The 18,526-nt window shown below is 49.8% G+C and overlaps 1 protein-coding gene across 2 annotated transcripts in view; it reads right to left on the minus strand.

Moving 5' to 3' along the window:
• Positions 1 to 18,526, minus strand: part of SGSM2 (small G protein signaling modulator 2) — a gene marked incomplete at both ends in the record, with an annotated part of 57,021 nt that overhangs the window by 13,284 nt on the left and 25,211 nt on the right. Inside the window, 13 exons of one of the 2 annotated variants that reach the window (XM_080712376.1) lie at positions 100 to 245; positions 323 to 387; positions 2,374 to 2,527; positions 7,150 to 7,284; positions 8,831 to 8,957; positions 9,116 to 9,276; positions 10,519 to 10,586; positions 10,973 to 11,097; positions 11,651 to 11,785; positions 12,076 to 12,221; positions 12,310 to 12,377; positions 13,124 to 13,285; positions 13,500 to 13,662. In XM_080712376.1, coding sequence (XP_080568502.1) covers positions 100 to 245; positions 323 to 387; positions 2,374 to 2,527; positions 7,150 to 7,284; positions 8,831 to 8,957; positions 9,116 to 9,276; positions 10,519 to 10,586; positions 10,973 to 11,097; positions 11,651 to 11,785; positions 12,076 to 12,221; positions 12,310 to 12,377; positions 13,124 to 13,285; positions 13,500 to 13,662 — 1,655 coding nt within the window. The remainder of the gene's footprint in view (positions 1 to 99; positions 246 to 322; positions 388 to 2,373; positions 2,528 to 7,149; positions 7,285 to 8,830; positions 8,958 to 9,115; positions 9,277 to 10,518; positions 10,587 to 10,972; positions 11,098 to 11,650; positions 11,786 to 12,075; positions 12,222 to 12,309; positions 12,378 to 13,123; positions 13,286 to 13,499; positions 13,663 to 18,526) is intronic. The other variant, XM_080712377.1, reaches the window with a different exon arrangement.

The following is an 18,526-nucleotide window of genomic DNA, read 5'->3' on the forward strand; positions in this document are numbered from 1 at the left end:
CTGAATGCCCATTCTGTCTGCAAAAGCTGTTCCCAGAGCAGGCAGTTCTACATAACCGTTGCTCACTCCAGCCTGACCCTGGAATCTCGGATTTTGTACCTTTTTGTCCTTCTGGTACTTGCTCCACACGTCCTTGGTGAGGCCTCCCGAGGCCCCTGGGGGCCGGCTGGGTGGGATGATATTGTGATGCACCAGCGCTGACAGGTGGGTCCGCACGGTAGACAGGTGGCGGCAGTAGGCCAGCCCTGTTGTGGGCAGCCAGGAGGCTGGGACAAGATGCCTTCCCACCCCCACCCCTGCAGCCCACTTCCCACATACTCACAGCCATAGAAGGCCCGGGACACGATCTGTCTCTTCATGCCCTCACATAGCAGCCTGAGGGGCAACCTGTTGAAACAACCTCACTCAGAGGGTGGGGTCAGGACCCTGTGCTGAGAAGAGGATAAGGAAAGATGTTCTGGCCTAGGGGAAAGGAGGGCACTTGGGATGGTGTGAGGAACAGAATCTATAGCTTGGAAGCATGTCAGAGAGCCCATCCCTGGCCCTGGTCTCTGCCAGCCAACCTCAAGATTGCTTCTGGGGGTGTCACCTGGCCCCTACCAACCCAGTTACCTTGGGCAACTAATTTTGCCTTAATGAATCTTGGTTTTCATTTTTTTTTTTTTTAACTTTTTTGGTAATGGGTTTCCTCATGTGAAAATGAAGAGAATCACCACAGGGTCACCAGGAATAGTAGGTTAAAAATGAAGAAACAAGCCGGGCGTGGTGGCGCACACTTGTAATCCCAGCATTCGGGAGGCTGAGACTGGAGGATCGCGGTTCGCAGACAGCCTCAGCTATTTAGTGAGGCCCTTTGCAACTTAGTGAGACCCTGTTTCAAAATAGGGCAGGGGGTGTAGCTCGGAGGTTGAATGCCCCTGGGTTCCATTCCCAGACCCGCAAAAAAAAAAAAAAAAAAGAAGAAGAAGAAGAAGAAACAACAAGTGTAGAAGAGCACCCAGCCAGTGGCCTATGTAGAGGTCTCCAATGTTGCTCTCATGCATGGCAGGTGTCCAGAGACATGGGTGTGCAGCCCATGTATACCTGGGAAAGGATGCTCATAAATACTGAGTTCCCATGTTGTGCAGGAATGAGCCTGGTATTCATTTAGTCCTCACAAGTACCTTGAGAAGCAGGTAGTGTTATCTCCACTGACAAGTAAGGAAACAGGTTCAGAAATGTAGAGGCTCAGTAACTTGCCAATGTCACATGGGTAGCATAAGTGAATTATTATTATTGTTGGGTTTTTTTTTTGTAATACTGGGAATGGAACCCAGGGGCATTCTACCTCTGAGCTATACTTTCAGCCCTATTTTTTATTTTTATTTTATTTTTTTGCGGTACTGGATTTGGAACCCAGGCATTGTACTTCAGAGCTTTACCCCAAGCCCTATTTTTGAAAACGAGTCTCACTGAGTTGCAAAGGGCCTTGCTAAGTAGCAGAGGCTGTCCGTGAACTGTGATCCTCCAGTCTCAGCCTCCCGAATGCTGGGATTAGAAGCGTGTGCCACCATACTTGGCCTATTTTTTTATTCTTTATTTTGAAACAGGAATCTTCCTATCTCAGCCTCCCAAATGCTGGAATTACAAGCATTTGCCACCATACCCAGCTGTGAATTATTATATATATTTTGGTACTGGGGATTGAACGCAGGGGCATTCTACCTCTGAGCTACAGCTACACCCTATTTTTTTTTTTTTTCTTTTGTGGTACTGGGGCTGGAACCTGCAAGCTATGTCCCCAGCCCAATTTTTATTCTTTATTTTGAAACAGAATCTCACTAAGTTGCAGAGGCCTCACTAAGTAGCTGAGACTGGCCATGAACCTGTGATCCTCTTGTCTCAGCCTCCTAAGTACTGGAATTACAAGTGTGCGCCACCATGCTCAGCTCCCAGTCCTATTTTTTATTCTTTATTTTGAAACAGGTCTCACTAAGTTGCAAAGGGTCTCACTAAGTAGCTGAGGCTGGTTGTGACCCTGTGTTCCTCCTGTCTCAGCCTCCCACATACTGGGATTACAAGTGTGCGCCACCATGCCTGGCTACCCCAACCCTATTTTATTCTTTTTTTTTTGAAGTAGGTTTTCACTAAGTTGCAGAGGGCCCCACTAAGTTGCTGAGGCTGGCCACGAACCTGTGCTCTTCCTGTCTCAGCCTCTCAAGTATGAGATTACAAGTGTGTACCACCATGCCTGGCTCATAAGTGAAATAAGAACCCAGGTCTGTCCAACTTGAAGCCACACTGTCATGCAAGTGCCACAGTCTCTAAGGATAGAGGGATACACACTTGAACAGACACACTGATGGGAAGCTGGTCTGGGTCCTGCCCACTCACCGGTCGGGGATGCAGCTGCAGTGGCTGGGGGTTGCATACGGGGAGCTGCTGGAGGAACAGGAGAGGCAACAGGAACCCTGGCTGCACAGGGGCTCCAGGTGCCAGGCTGCCAGGCTGGGCCCAAAACCCTGCATCTCTATCATGTCGCCAGCATCTGCAGACAGGAGGGGCCATGGTCAGCACCTGGCAGGCCTCTCCCCTAAGTGCCTTGGTATGCCACCTCTGTGCCCAGAGCTACAGCATAAAGTCACACACTGGTGGACAAGGGTCTTGCCTGCCTGGTCCAGATATTGGAGAAGAAAATTGTGGGAGAGGGTGCCTGACACCTCCCAGTTTCCACCAAGCCTAGAGTGGGCTGTATTTCTGGATTGGGGTGATTGCCTACCTACCATCATCTCACTATCAGAAAATACTTTTTCTAGAGGGGAGGGAAGAAAGAGAAGGCGCAGCAGAAGCCTGAGCTCCTTGAAACGCTGCCAGTTAGCTTGGACTGTAAAGACTCAGCTTGGTTCTCTTAGGCAAATACTCAGATGTGCGAAACGGTGCTTGGAAATCCTCAACCTGTGACCCCCTTCCTCCCAGGGGAGTCTATAAATTAAAGCCTTTGAGGGATTGTGGAGACACCTGTCCCACTGGCTTCACTCTTTTGAGGGATTCTTGATCTGGTAATCGGTGGCTGAGTGACTAGACCCTGTCGTCTAGTCTGAGGCATTTAGCATGAAGGCTCCTCAGAGGTGACCTGGAAGGGAGGGCAAAACCCCCAAGGCTGTCAGGGACTGTGGCATCCAACACAGCAGTCACAGAGCAATATGCCCAGGTGTAGGCTCAAAAGATGGCTCCTTGGACACATCTACACTATGGCAGATGGAGCCTTCTCAGACAGCCCCTCTGATTTGAATAAGAACTCAAGACCCTAGAGTTTCCAGGGACCAAGTAGGGCAAGGCACTGCTCACAGTGGACACTGGCATGTCCAGAGAGCTGCGGCGATGAAGCACAGTGAGAGCGAAAGTGAAAGGAGTAGGTGACACTGCCAGGGAGGAGAAAACAGGGAGGAGAGAGCAGAGAGGGGTGAAGAAGAAAAAGGAGAGGGTGGTGTGTGCTGTGGACACTGCTCCCTGCAGTGGTGGGGTTTTTTGGTGAATCTAGTGTGCCCCTGGCTCAGCCTGGGCCCTGGCCCTCCAGGTCCAGAGCAGGCCCAGGTCTGGTTTTTCTGGAAGTTAGATTCTAGTTTTGGGTGGGTGTGCCTTGGTGGGGAGGGCTGAGTTAAGTTCCCTCCAGGCCCTGCCCTGCCTTACCCCTCACCCCCACAGATAAAATTTATATCCATATCTGGCCCTTCAGCTCCAACAGGAGGCAAATTAAGGGAATATACTTTGTGAGGGGGATGGACTGCGGCTCTGGGAGTTAAGACTTTAAGCCATGCTTCAAACTCTGGAAGAAGAGAGGGAGGGGACAAGTGCAGATGGGGAAGGGCCCAGGTCATGCGCCTGCAGCAGGCAGGAGAGAGGCCAGTCTTGGGAGGAGCTAGGTGGAGGCTGACCCAGCCAGACAGGCAGCAGGCAGCAGGCGGGCAGGCAGGGAGGGTGACAGGTGCAGAGGGTGGAGGGTGGGCATAAGGTGAACAAACTCATGTCCAGAAAGCAGGGCCCATTCATGGCAGGTCTCCTGGGTCAATGCTCTTCACCTTAATTCTCCAGGGAGGAGCTGAACCAGCCAGCATTGAATACTGTCTCTGAATTAACCCAGTGCAGATAGCTGGAGCTCTGGAGTAACTAAGCAAGGGGCAGCAGGCTGGACAGGGGGTCTCCTGGGTCAGCTTTGACTCTGACTCTCTCCTCTGAGCATGAGGAAAGTGTAAAACAAATGATCAGGGTGGGTGAACCCCACAGCCCCAAGCCTCCGAGTGAAAGGTCCCTGGCCTGGAGCAGAATTAGAGTGAACAGCATTTCTGCTCTGTTGGGAGGCAGCGGAAAAGGAGGAGAAAAGGGAAGAGGAGATCTGGACACCCCGCCACTCATGTCACATGCGCAAGTCAAGCATGTCGCAGGTCTGAAAAGCAACGGCTGGCAGAACAGACTCCAGTGTTGTCATCATGGACTGGGGAGGAAGTGGGCCTCCCCACCCTTCCCCACCCACCATCCGATTCTGCTCTGCATCTCCTCTTTCCCAAGGACTGGGGGCCAGGAGCTGCACACTGGGTTGGTCTAGCCCGTGAGTTCTGTGAGAGAATGCTCAGACAAATCCTAAGTTCTGTGGGCCTGCAATACTGATCCTAAAGGACTCAGCTCTAAGACGAGTCAGGATGGGCTTTCTATGACCAAGTGTGCCTAGACAAGGGCTCTGCAGGGACCCTCCAGCTTCCAGCCTGACTGCCAGTCTGCAAGAAGAAGGGAAGTGCCTTGGTCTCCTTCAAAGCTCAACTTTCTCATACTACTCAAAGTCAGTTAATGTGTAAATAAGCATCAGCCCCAGGCCCAAGTTTGTAAGGAACCAGATGGCAGGTGTGTGTGGAGGCAATCACGTAGGATGTTCCCATCTGGCCCTGGCCTACAGACTTGTGCTGGAAGGGCTGGGAGGAAAGGCAGGGCCCAGGGCAGGCATGTGGCAGGTGGCAGGGTTGATGGGGAGGGGTTTGGGTATGTTCTAAACCACAGGCCTGTGAAGGAACAGGAGGATTATTATTACTGGCTTAGTAGCTGGGCTAAGGAACTGTTTTCCTTGGCGGAAATTTAAGGAAGCATAAAGGAAGTGTTACACAGTCTTAGACTCCCTGTTTAGGATCAAGGAAAGGGGAGAAACAATTTATTCTGTGGCATGGAAATGGGCGGGGATAGAGAAGGTCCCTAATCTCTAAGAGGGTTGGCTTGGCTCCTTCCTAACCAACTTTTCCTTTAATACCAATGCCTAGCCTTCATAGGGTCCCAGGCTGATAGCTCTCCTCAAAGAGTGGGGTTACCTCTCTACCAATGCAGTTTTGTGCTAAGAAAGATGGTAGTGGGAGAGGAATATTGTTGGCACTGGGCTATGTTGCTTCTAATGGAGGGAGACCTCTACAATGGTAGACTTTTTTTTTGGTGGTACTGGGGATGGAACCCAGAGGCTATCTACCTCTGGGCTATACTCCCAGAGGAGAGTATAAATTTTATATTTAAAATATAAAAATATTTAAAAATATATTTTTTAAAATATTTTATTTGGAAACAGGGTCTCACTAAGTTGCTGAGAGCCTAAGTACCTGAGGCTGGCTTCGAACTTGTGTGATCCTCCTGTCTCAAACTCCCAAGCACGGGGATTACAAGCGTGCTCTACTATGCCTGACTTACAACTGTAGACTCTTGAGGCTTACTAAGGCGCACACACACAAAAAAGCCCTTGTCTGACATCCCTGCTATAGTACCTGGCAGGGATGGTGAAAATGAGCTTTGGGATGGTGAGATACTTGCTGAAAACTACAGAGTAAACTAGGGGCATATCTGGTCCACTGAAACCAATTACAAATTCAGGTTACAATGCCCTGAGCCTATGTCCCTTTCTGGACATCCTGCTGCAGATGTTTCTAGATTTCATGCTAAAGTACTAGGCCATACCTGCTAGAGCACTCAGGCCTGCTTGAAAAATTAAGCCTTGGGGATTTTTCTCAAGGTGGTCCAGACCTGTCACCTCACTTGTCTAACCTCTACCTCTACCCCAAGAAAGAGCTGGTACCCCTCCCTTCCTACCTACCTTCCTTCCTTCCATTTAAAACAAATTTTTATGGCAGTACTGGGGATTGAACCCAGGGGCATTCTACCTCTGAGCTACACCCCCAGCCCTATTTTTTTTTTTTTTTTTTGGTGGTACTGGGGTGGAACCCAAGGGCTTTTCTACATCTGGGCTATCTATACTCCCAGACCTCTTTTTTTAAAAATATATTTTATTTGGAGACAGGGTCTCACTAAGTTTCTGAGAGCCTCACTAAGCAGCAGAGGCTGGCTTCGAACCTGTGTGATCATCTTGTCTCAGCCTCCCAAGAACTGGGATTACGAGCGTGAGTCACCACACCCAGCCAGCTCTATTTTTTTTTTCTTCTTTATTTTGAAAAAGAGTCTCTGCACGCTTGTAATCTCAGCATTTAGGAGGTTGAAACCTGAGGACTGTTTGTTCGCAGCCAGCCGCAGCTTAGTGAGGCCCTCCGCAACTCAGTGAGACCCTATTTCAAAATAAAGAACAAAAAATAGGGCTGGGGTGTAGCTTGGAGGTCAAATGCCCCTGGGTTCTATCCCCAGACCCACAAAAAAAAAGAGGAAAAGAAAAAGAAAAAGAAACAGGATCTCAATAAGTTGTAGAGAACCTCACTAAGTGGCTGAGGCTGGCTGCGAACTACCATGCTTCTGTCCTATTTCTGATAAGAGTCAGAAGCACAGCACTGAGGCTGGCAGGAGAGAATGAAAGAGCAGGCTGGTATTTGCCAGTTGGGCTGCCAGTAGTAAGGAGGGGCTCCGAGAACCATGAGGCCCAAGTGGTGATTGGACACTCAGCCCTTCTCAGCTCTTCTTTCTCTCAGCATGAAGTCCCCTTTAGTCCACAGCCATTTGCTCTATACTGTCCCCTCTACTTGCAAGCACCTGTCTGGCCTCCTTGGGCCTTCCCTGATCTGCCTCCTAATGAAAGAGAACCACTCTGGATATGAGTCCCTTAATGGCAACACTGCCGTTTGAACCCCTGCCGTGGGTGGCAGGTGGGCCCAGAGGTGGGGTGAAGGATGAGGTGGGTCAGGGAGGGGGAGGGATAAAAACCTTTCATCGGATTGGGAGCTGTGAGGTTCCGCGAGCAGATCATTGAGAGCATCGCGTGTAGTTTATCCTCCTCTTCCTCATCATCGTCCACCGAGGCCGCTCGGCTGGCCGCTAGGTGGTGGTAGTTAATAGTGACTGCTCAAAGAGAATAGCGAGAGAGGCAGAGGCATGAGGACCCTAGTCCCTGGGCAGGAGGGACCAATTCCCTCCTTGAGGTGAATGGCACGGAGGCTGGGATCACTTTGAATCTGCAGAGCACAGAAGAGGGGAAGGGGATCTGAGAGCCCTTCTGCTGATTACCTGGGAGAGAAGAGGGAAGGAGTGGGAGGCAGCTACAGAGCTCTACTCTTTGGAGGGGTCCTCTCTAGGAGGAAGAGGAGAGAGAGAACTGGGGTGCATGTGAGTGTGTGAAAGACAGGGATTATATGGAACAGGCTGGCAGCTGGAGAGCTCACCAGCCCTGACCAAGGTGGGGCCTGACCGGTGGTAGAATCCTTATCACTCTTCAGCTCCCATCATGGTCAGGCTGGACCGAGTCTGAAGATTACCCTACCACCAAATCCCTCTTTTCAGACTTGAAATTAAACCTTCTCCTCCAAGGATTTTCCCAGAGCTGCCCTCAAGAGCCTGAGTCATTCAGTTGAATTTCAGCTCCTGGTGCCCTGGCTTACTCTCTCGGAAAGTGAAATTACCAGAATTGAGAAATGCCACTGACTCAAGAGAATGAAGAATCTGAACTGAGCAACAACCTGAGGTTAAACGCTGGGCTTGCAAACCCATTGTGGCTGAAGATGTCTGGGAGGGCAGGGTGACCCCTCACATCTTGTGCCCTCAAGCCTTTTGGGACCAAATGTATGCAGTCTGAGTCATCTGTCTATTAATACAGAGACAACCTATTTGCACTAATTAGGAAATTTAGGGTGCAGGTGGTTTGGTTGGCAGTTAAGTACTCTGGGCTGGCAAATTCCATTACCTTATCCACATGAACTGTGAGACTGGACCAGAGAAACCTATGGGTAGTAGCAGCACTCTGACCAGAAAGGGAACACTGATGTTGGGAGATACTTATACACAGAGCCCTCTGGCTTAGAAGGGTGTGTCCAGGGTGGGGGCCTAGGAAGGGCCAATCACCTTCCAGATCCCAGATCTCTACATCTAAGCTCCAAGTCTTGCTCTCTTCAGATGCAACCTCTACTTCACCCAAACCTCCTCTCACGAGGAGATGGCTTGGGAGGGCTCTGGCTCTGAGCGAGTCAGTGAATAATTTGCACCATCCAAAAAGAAACACAAACTAGTCTATGCCCAGGCTGCCTTGTGCAGGTTGGGCATCAGGCAGAAGAGAGATGGAGAGTTCTCTACCTTCTATTTCTAGTCCCTCCACACTGCCCCCCTGCCCAAGGGCAGAGCATGAAAGGATGACTAAGAGAATCTTGTACAGTGATGCCAGGATCTGCTGAGCCAAGAGTCTTGGGGGAAAATGTTAGAAAGACTGCTAAGTAGAAGAGAGGCAATCTTTCAAGGGAATGATCTGTGGGTAAAGGGTCCAGCAGAAAGACTAAGCAACAAACCTCTTAACCTGGTCTGGTTGGGGACCCAGCCTGGTGCCCTCCTGGGTGACACAGTGCTTCCCTCCTTCCCTAAGCACCTTTCTCTCTTCCACCAGGAGGTCAGGAATACTCACTGTGCTCATGCCTGTGCCCAGGGTAGATGATCCGGAACACATAGTCTGCAGCCTGCCCCATGTCCAACTCCTCTGTGTCCACAGACCGCATGATGCTGCGCTTCCGAAGCTTGGGGAATACCTTGCCCTGCAGAGGGAGGGGGTGGTCAGCCTGTCCAGAGAAGAGTTCTATCCAGTGCCCCACCCAAGGCTGCTCGTAAGAATTCTGTATGGGGAAAGGAAGGGGTGTGGCTGGAGAACCACCCACACAACCATGCACCCAGAGCCTCCCATTCCTTGAGGTACCTTCCCCTGCTGGGTCCACAGCGGGGGCTCAAGCTGTCCTCGAGGCAGCAGGCCATTTTCCAGACAGGACAGAAAAGACAGCAGGTGTCCTCCCTGTGGGAAGTGCAGTGGAGGCCTCTGGATGCCATCCTGGCTCACCAGCACAAGCGTGCCACCACTCTCTGGGGGATGAATGCAGCAAAGTGAGGCTGGGTCCCTCCTTGAGACTTCCCCGCCCATCACCACAGCCCGATGGCCAGGCTCCCAGGCGGGGCACAAAGAAGACAATCAGGCTTGAGTGTGGCATAGGATCCTAATTAACAGGGATAGGTGCTGGGCATGGTGGTGCATGCTTGCATTCCCTGTACTTGGGAAGCTGAGATAGCAGGATCGCAGTTTGCAGACAGCCTCAGCTACTTAGTGAGACCTTGTTTAAAAAAAAAAAAATAAAAAATAGGGCTGGGGGAGTAGCTTGAAAGTAGAATGCCTCTGGGTTCCATCCCTAGTACTAAAAAAAAAAAAAAAAAGGGGGACAGTGAAGGCCAGGGTATAGTTCAGTGGTAGAGTGCACACAGTATGCACAAAGCTCTCAGCATTGAAAAACAAAAAAGGTAAAAAATAGGGGTAGGTAGCCGGGCGTGCTGGCCCACGCTTGTAATCCCAGCATTTGGGAGACTGACACAGGAGGATCGCGGTTCAAAGATTGCCTCAGCTACTACTTAGTGGGGCCTTTTGCAATTCAATGAGACCCTGTTTAAAAATAAAGAATAAAAAACAGGGCTGGGTGTATAGCTCGGAGGTAGAATGCTCCTGGGTTCCATCCCCAGTACCACACAAAAAGGGGGGGGGGTAGGTAATGAGCCGAGTGTGGCGGCATACCCTTGTAATTCCAGTATTTGGGAGGCTGAGACAGGAGGACTGTAATTCGCAGACAGCCTCAGCTACTTAGTGAGGCCCTTTGCAATTCAGTGAGACCCTGTTTCAAAATAAATAATAATCCAGGCATTGGTAGCACACACTTGTAATCCCAGCACTTGAGAGGCTGAGACAGGAGGATTGTACAGGTTTGAAGCCAGCCTCAGCTACTTAGTGAGGCTCTTAGCAACTTAGACCCTGTTTCCAAATAAAATATAAAAAATAGGTCTGGGAGTATAGCTCGGAGGTAGAAAGCCTCTGGGTTCCACCCCCAGTAACTAACACACACACACACACACACACACACACACACACACACACACACACACAAAAGAAAAAATAGGGCTGGGGGGTGTAGCTCAGACGTAGAATGCCCCTGGGTTCAATCCCCAATACTGAAAAAAAAAAAAAAAATAGGGCTAATGAGAAGAAACAAGGGCCCCTTGCACAGTGTACAACTGTGAGGTTTCTCTCGCCTCCCATCCCTGAGCCTGGATAAGACGACTTACTTTGCTGATGGCAGTGGATGCAGACGATCTGACTGAAGGGCACCACCAAGGCATAATCCCAGTAAACACTGGAAAGGAACCAGATTGGTGTCACAAGACCTGTCATCCTGCCTTACTCATCACCTGGCCCTACTACCTTTTGAAACCACCCTGGAGCCCAAAGTCAAGCAGTAACCTCAGCCAGCCATGTCCCTCTGAGCCTGAGGCTGTCCTCATGGCATAGAGCCCATCAGTCTTGGCTGCCTGGAGATTGGCTCAGTCAAGACTCTCCACAGCCAGGCGTGTAGTCTTCAAGAGCTTGGGAATCACTCCAGGCAGCCTCTCCTGCCATTCTTGGCATTGGGATAAGGGGAAAGGCCTGACTCCTGGAGCAGGCTGAGTCTTTCCATCCCCTGCCTATTATCAAGCCCCCACTCCCTTCCCTGGCTCCCAGGAATGAGTGCCAAAACCCTACCTCTTTTCCAGTTCAGAGTCCCCCAGAGTCCCATTCATGAGCTGGTTGGGGGTCCACTTCAGAGTTAGGCTCTCTGCAGACTGGTGTAGGGAGAGGTAGCCAGGGACAGCCTCCATGTCCTCCTTCTATAAGGAGGAGACACACACACAGTGAGGGGCTAGGAGCTCCCTAGGATGGCTCCAGGTGGGAGCAGGCAGGCCAGGCTGGGCCAGCCATTAAGTCCTAGACTGGAAACTGGGCAGAAGCCATGTGGCTGACATGGGCATCTCCTCTTCCTGTTTGGCCTGGTACTATTGGCTCTGTCCTGTCATCTTCTTGGATGCCAGGTATGTACTGGGCCAGCCACACCCAAGCTGGGAATTCACCCTGTCCCCTTGGCTGCCATTTCTACCCACGAATGGCTTGGTTCTCAGTCAGCCAGGGCAGATGTTGTCTCTGGCTTCTGCCAATTCCAGGCTGGGTATGAGTCCTATGAAACAGTGAGATTGAGGTAGAGTTTTTTTCCCCTTTCTCACTAGTCAAACTCCTTAGGAAACAAACAACCAGCCAGCCAGGGTGGTGCACGCTTGTAATTCCAGCATTTGGGAGGCTGAGACAGGAGGACTGCGAAGCTTTCATTTCTGGAAACTATAGAAGAAGGAGACAGAAAAGAGTAGTAGTGGCATTGGGCTTTCTTACCGGCTGCACGAGCACGTTGTTCTTGCCATAGAGCAGCCGTGTTCTTGAGTTCTGGTGCAAGGATTCAACATATTCCCGGGCGCAGGCAGCTAGCCTATCCTCTGATGTACTACCACTAGAGTGCCGCTTCCGGATCTGCCAGGAAAGCCATGGCTCAGCCCCTACTTTGGGAAATCAGCCCCAAGACTTGATAGCCCTCAGGCTTCCATGCTGATCACATCTTTAGCTGATCCAAGGCCACCTCCTGCTATGGCCACTCTCTGCTTTCAAGCCACAGACTGACATAGACTCAGCATGTATGCAGGTTCTAGTGTGGGAAGAAGGATCTCCTGGGGTGGCCACAACCTTGGGGGCCAATATTCCCTCCATTAAGGCCCACAGGCATAGCCTTCATGAGCCCAAGATATGGGGAGAGGGGCACCCACCCCCAGGGCTGGGCGTTTTGCAGGAGAATCCTGGCGACTGGCGGGACCCCGGATACGGTGCCTCTGGACCAGCTCATCGGCAGAAGGATCAGTCCAGTAGTGATCAGCTGTCTTGAGCTTTGTGTACTCTAAGGCACAAGGTCCGACTGTGAAGACAGGGATGATTAGTTTAGATAGGGCTCCCTTACTACCTGTCCCTCACTCCCACACAGGCCTCTAAGTTCTCGGGCTCACCAAGAAGAGAGGCCAGGATAGGGCCAAACACAGGGTCTGCCAGCAGTGCTTCCTTCTCGTAGTACTTGCTATCAGGAGGAGAGACAGAAAAAGTGACTGCCAGGGCTCCTGAACTCAGTCCAGGGTGGTTAAGCTCACTATGGAGGGATGTTCCCCACAAAGACCAGTTTCATGTCAGTCATCAAGAAGAAATAAAAGCCGGGCGTGGTGGTGCATTTGGGAGGCTGAGACAGGAGGCTTGCACAGGTTCAAAGCCAGCCTCAGCTACTTAGTGAGGCCCTTTGCAACTCAATGAGTAAAAAATAGGGCTGGGGGTATAGCTTGGAAGTAGAATGTGCTTGGGTTCCATCCCAGTACCGGAAAAAAAAAAAAAAAAAAAAAAAGAAAGAAAGAAAGAAAGAAAGAAAGAAAGAAAGAAATTAAAATAAAACCACAGAATAGATTCTCCCCCCTTTGGCTGTATGGGGGATGGAACCCAGGGCATTCTACCTCTGAGCTACCCCCCCAGCCTTATTTTATATATTTTTTTAAACAGGGTCTAAGTTGTGGAGGGCCTCACTAAGTTGCTGAGGCTGGCTACAAGCCTGTGATCCTCCTGTCTCAGCCTCCCCAGTATTGGGATTACAAGCATGCACCACCACACCTGGCTGGATGAATCTTTGTGGGGTGTCTGTTATGGTTTGTGCTTTTGAAATGCTAAAAGGGAGCTAGAGACATGACTGTACACATTCAGTCAAGCACGGAGAGGCAGGGGGCTGAGGACCTATGCAGGATGTGGGCTTGGGAAGGGACCAACTGGGGGAAGGGCAATCACCTGCAGTTTTCCGCCAGGTACTGCACAACCCTGTCCAGAACTTTTTCAATGAGTGCTGTGCGTACCCATATGTGCTTCACAGCCTGTGGGCTAAGGGCTGGGGCCTTCCCACTGGCTGAGCCCTGTTTCCGCAGGGCCTCCTGACTGCCTCCTGAGGGTTTCCTGCAAAGAGAGGGAAAGCTTCAGGATTGCAAAGGTCCAGGGGTAAACCCCAAGTAAGTAGCACTAGAAGTGGGGCCTGGTGCCACAGGATGTGAGACCAGAGAGCCCCTGGGCTAGGGAAGGTAGCTGGAGGAGGGAGAAGGGCTTTGATCCTATACCACTGTTAGCTGGGCCCTCACCAAGGGAGGGCCAGAAGGGGCTGGCCAGGGCTCACCTGCTCTCTACTTGTTGCTGCAGCTCCTGCACCTTGTGGCAAATCTCCCCCGCCACAGGACACGTTTTCCCCACCTTGGTGAACAGGGCTGCCATCTTGTCACTGCGCAGGAAGCCAGCAGCACGGCGTCTTAGCTGATGCAAAAGGCATGCCTCCACTGCACCTAGGCCACAAAGAAAAACAGCACATGAACCCAGGTAGGAAGGGGTGCAATCCTGTTTCCCAAGTCTATGGAGAGGAGCGACAAGGGTAAGCTGGAACTAGGAGCAGGCAAATGAGCTATACATTTACTTCTTCTAAACCTCCTCTCCCTATCCCTATGTACCATCTAGGGCAGACCTGCAAAAGCTGTGACATGCCAAGCTGCCCCTTCCCTCACTTGGTATATACATGACTCCTGTATGTACAATCTTCCCTGGCAGGATGAGTACCAAGAGCCCACTGGCTTGGCATGAATGGCCCCATCTGATCATGAGGACAAGAAGGAACAGGACCTACAGGACAGGAACCCAGAGAACATGTGGTCCAACAGCCCTCCTGGAAAGCATGATGATGTGGTTGCTAAGGAACAGGGTTCTGGAGAAGCTGAAATATTGATGAAGCCACTGCAGAGATCAGACCTGACAGAGGCTTCTGGATTATTGATGAGCACAGCAACTGAAAGTGAGATTTCTTCTTTCTACACTGGGAGGGCCTTCCTTCCTATATTTAGGGACTAAATCTCTCTGTTTGGATTCTACTTACTACAGGAAACCCTGTAGGAAGGGAAGGGTGTGGTGGAGAACAGCAGAGAGTTGCTCAGGCATATACAGACTCTAAAAATGTTAGTGTGAATGTGGGTGGAGAGAAGACCTGGCCATAACTGAGGCCAGGCTGAGTGAGCTGTGCTGGAGACGGGAAGCCAGATAGATCAAGGGATGAACCTGGTGTGGCCACTTGCTGCTTGTGGGAAACCTTGGCAAGTGACTTATTACCCTGAGTCTCAATTTTATCATCTGGGAAATGGAGAAGACTTCTCAGGATTGGTATGAGACATTACATGAAAGACTGTGTGAAACCCCTTGCATGGGATCTGGCTCTTGGAAAGTATTAGATCCAGGCCATTTCCTAATTCTTCATGTTCTCTGTTCAGACTCTTCTCCAGCCAACTTGTCAGGGCCAGTGGGGCATGTCCTGGAGGCATCAGAGAAAGGTTAACCAGCTGCTCCAGAGGCAGGTAGGGGTGCTACTTTTTTTAGAAATGTGGGGACTAGCCAGGCATGTGGCTTGTAATCCCAGTATTTGGGAAGCTAAGACAGGAGGATCATGGTTTGTGGACAGCCTCAGCTACTTAGTGAGGCCATATGTAATTCAGTGAAACCCTGTTTCAAAATAAAGAATATAGCCGGGCATGTTGGCGCACGCTTGTAATCCCAGCATTCAGGAGGCTGAGACAGGAGGATACTACAGCCTCAACTACTTAGTGAGAACCTCAACTACTTAGTGAGACCCTGATTTAAAATAAAGAATAAAAACTAGGGGAGGGGGTATAGTTCAGAGGTAGAGTGTCCCTGGGTTCCACCCCCAGCACCAAAAAATGTGGGGACTGAAGCCTTGTCAACTTTATCTTGACTAGCACTTTTAGGATATGAAACCTGGACTTAGGGAACATCTACTGAAAATAGACTTTCTCACCTGTTTTTCTGCCTTTTGGGAACAGTCATTGCTGTCTTATAAAAGTTTTGTTTGGCTGTCTCTCTTTTTATTTTTTGTCTCCATCCATCCATCCATCCATCCATCCATCCATCCATCCATCCATCCATCCATCCACTTAAAACAGGGTCTTGCTAAGTTGCTGAGGTTGGTCTTGAACTTGTGATCCTACTGTCTCAGCCTCCTAAATACTGAGATTACATGGGTGCACCCCCATGCCTGGCTTTTTTGGCCCTTTCTTGGACTGAAGTCAAGAATGGAGAATCCCTGGGGCCATCTGAAGGATAACCAACTCAGTGAGAACAACCCTGGGGAGGGGAAACGGGAAGCTCCCTTCTCCCCCAGAGAGTTCCCTGCTGGAATTCATCCCTACTCAGCCTTATAGGACTGTCTTTTACAAGGAACAGTCTTACCTTTACAGTGTAGTGACACATCTATGCACATATGTGTGCAGACAGAGACATATATACATATTTGTGTGTATAAATAGATCTTTGGCTTAAGATCTATCCACAAGCTCCTCCTCATGATCAGTCCCCATAGTCCCTAGAGGTTTTATATGTGTCTGGGGAGTACAAGCAAGTGATTCTCATGCCCCAGACTCTTCATCCTAGGACTATGCAGCTATAGGAAGATGATGACCACTTCCTGGGGTTGTGTTCCTCATCTAGGTAGGAAGAGAAGTCACTGAACAGAACCACAGTGACAGCAGGAGGCACTAGTCCTGCAGGGAACCATGTGCCTTGGTGATGTGTCTAATTGCAGGGATAATGAGTCATTAGCCTTCCCACCTTCCCCAGGTGACTGCAAATGCAGACAGGCTAGAAGCTGGGGTGGGGAGTGGCTACCCTGCTGGGCCTCACCTGCCCTCCCAGTCAGTCTGCCCGCACAGGCATTGGTTCTATAGGGTGCAGAGGCATTCCTCAGTGATTCCTGCAAGGAGAGAATACTGAAAGGAAACACAAGCATCATGCCCAATCCTTCTGCTCATCAGGTAGTTCCTTCCATGAAACCCAGGCAAGGAGCCAGGCCATGTCTGGGGAAGGAGAAATCCTCCTTGTCCTCAACTTTCCAAGTAAAATGTTCTTGGTCTAATTCCATGTTTCTGTGTGTAGTGGCACATACTTATAAATCCCAGTACTTGGGAGGCTGAAACAGGAAGATTACAAGTTCTTGACCAGTCTCAGCAATTTAGCAAGGCTCTCAGCAACCTAGTGAGACCCTTTTCCCAAATAAGAAATAAAACTGGCCTGGGGTATAGCTCAGAGGTAGAATGCCTCTGAGTTCAATCCCCAGCACCAAAAACAAACAAACAAATAAAAAGCAAGCAAGCAAGTTGTTTTTCCTCATCTCACAGTGGTGCCCCCACAAGAATCAGATAAAAGATGTGTGCTGTGAGCCGGGCGTGGTGGTGCACGCTTGTAATCCCCGCACTTGGGAGGCAGAGACAGGAGTATCGCGCAGGTTCGAAGTCAGTTGCGCTGGTTTAAGAGACCCTGTTTCCAAATCAAAATATAAAAATGGGTCTGGGAGTATAGCCCGGAGGTAGAAGGGTTTCCAGGAACCCCAGTACACACACACACACACACACACACACACACACACACACACACTCAAAGATGTGTGCTGTGTAGGCAAAATAATAAAAACAGGCAAGGCATGGTGGCTCATGCTTGTAATCCCAGTACTTAGGAAGCTGAGACAGAAAGATCGGAGGTTCTCAGCCAGCCCCAGCTACTTAGTGAGGCCCTCTGCAACTTAGTGAGACCTTGTTTCAAATAAAGAATTAAAAAAAAATAGGGCTGGGTGTGAATCTTGGGAGTAGAATGCCCCTGGGTTCCATTCCCAGTACTGCAAATAACAAAAAATAAAAAAATAAAAAAAAATAACAACAACAGTAACAATTACTATCCTAAAGGCTTCTAGGACTCCAAAGACACCTTGAATGAGTTGCATGCAAAAACTGTTGGTGCACTCTAGAATGTTAGGGTTTTTTTTTCCCCAAAATAGGGGATTGATAGCTATCAGCCTCTAAAAGACAGTACCTAACCCCAGAAAGATTAATAACCCCTGCTCTAAGACTTTTTTTTTTTTTAATTTGTGGGTCTGGGAATGGAACTCAGGGGCATTCAATCTGTGAGCTATACCCCCAGCCCTATTTTTTATTCTTTATTTTGAAACAGGGTCTCACTAAGTTGCAGAGGGTCTCACTAAGTAGCTGAGGCTATGCGTAAACCGCGATTCTCTGGTCGCAGCCTCCTGAATGCTGGATTACAAGCGTGCACCACCACGCCCAGCAAGACTTTTGAATTGAACAGAAATCCAAGCATTCAACTGACTTATAATTAGAAATGCAAAACCAGGCATGGTGGCGCATGTTGGTAATTCCAGCATTTGGAAGGCTGAGGCAGGAGAATCTGGGTTCGTGGCCAACCTCAGCTACTTGGTGAGGCCCTCTACAACTGAGACCCTGTTTCAAAATAAAGAATAAAAAGGCGGGCATGGTGGTGCACGCTTGTAATCCCAGTACTTGGGAGGCTGAGACAAGAGGATTGCGCAGGTTCAAAGCCAGCTTCAGCTACTTAGTGAGGCCTCTCAGCAATTTAGTGAGACCCTGTTTCCAAATAAAATATAAAAATAGGTCTGGGAAGCCGGGCGTGGTGGCACACGCTTGTAATCCCAGCATTTGGGAGACTGAGACAGGAGGATCATGGTTCACAGATAGCCTCAGACACTTAGTGAGGTCCTTTGCAACTCAGTGAGACCCTGTTTCAAAATAAAGAATAAAAAATAGGTCTGAGAGTATACCACAGAGGTAGAAAGCCCCTGGGTTTCATCCCCAGTGCCACACACACATACACAAAAAGATTAAAAATAGGGCTGGGTGTGTAGCTTGGAGGTAGAATGCCCCAGGTTTCTATCCCCAGTACTGAAGAAAAAAAAAATTAGAGATGCAATCTCTCTCTCATTAAGTGAGTATTATATTTGGAACTGCCCAGGGCCATTGGAAACCATATCTAATGCTGTTCTGAACTCATTCCCCAGAGAAGGCCTTTCACAGACAAAGCAAGGGAGTATCAAGCAGCCTTCCACAGGGAGAAGTCCAGGTAAAGACCTGTGTTTTTCTCCTCTCCTGACAGAATGCCCAGGGCACCAAGCAGAATTCTTTTTTTTTTTTTTTTTGGTACTGGAGATGGAACTCAGGTGCTTTCTACCTCCGGGTTACACTCCCAGACACACACACACACACACACACACACACTTTTTTTTTTTTTTTTTTGGTGGTACTGGGAGTGGAACCCAGGGGTTTTCTACCTCCGGGCTATCCTCCCAGA

Source organism: Muscardinus avellanarius (assembly GCF_963383645.1).
Source record: "Muscardinus avellanarius genome assembly, chromosome: 16".
NCBI lineage: Eukaryota > Metazoa > Chordata > Mammalia > Rodentia > Gliridae > Muscardinus > Muscardinus avellanarius.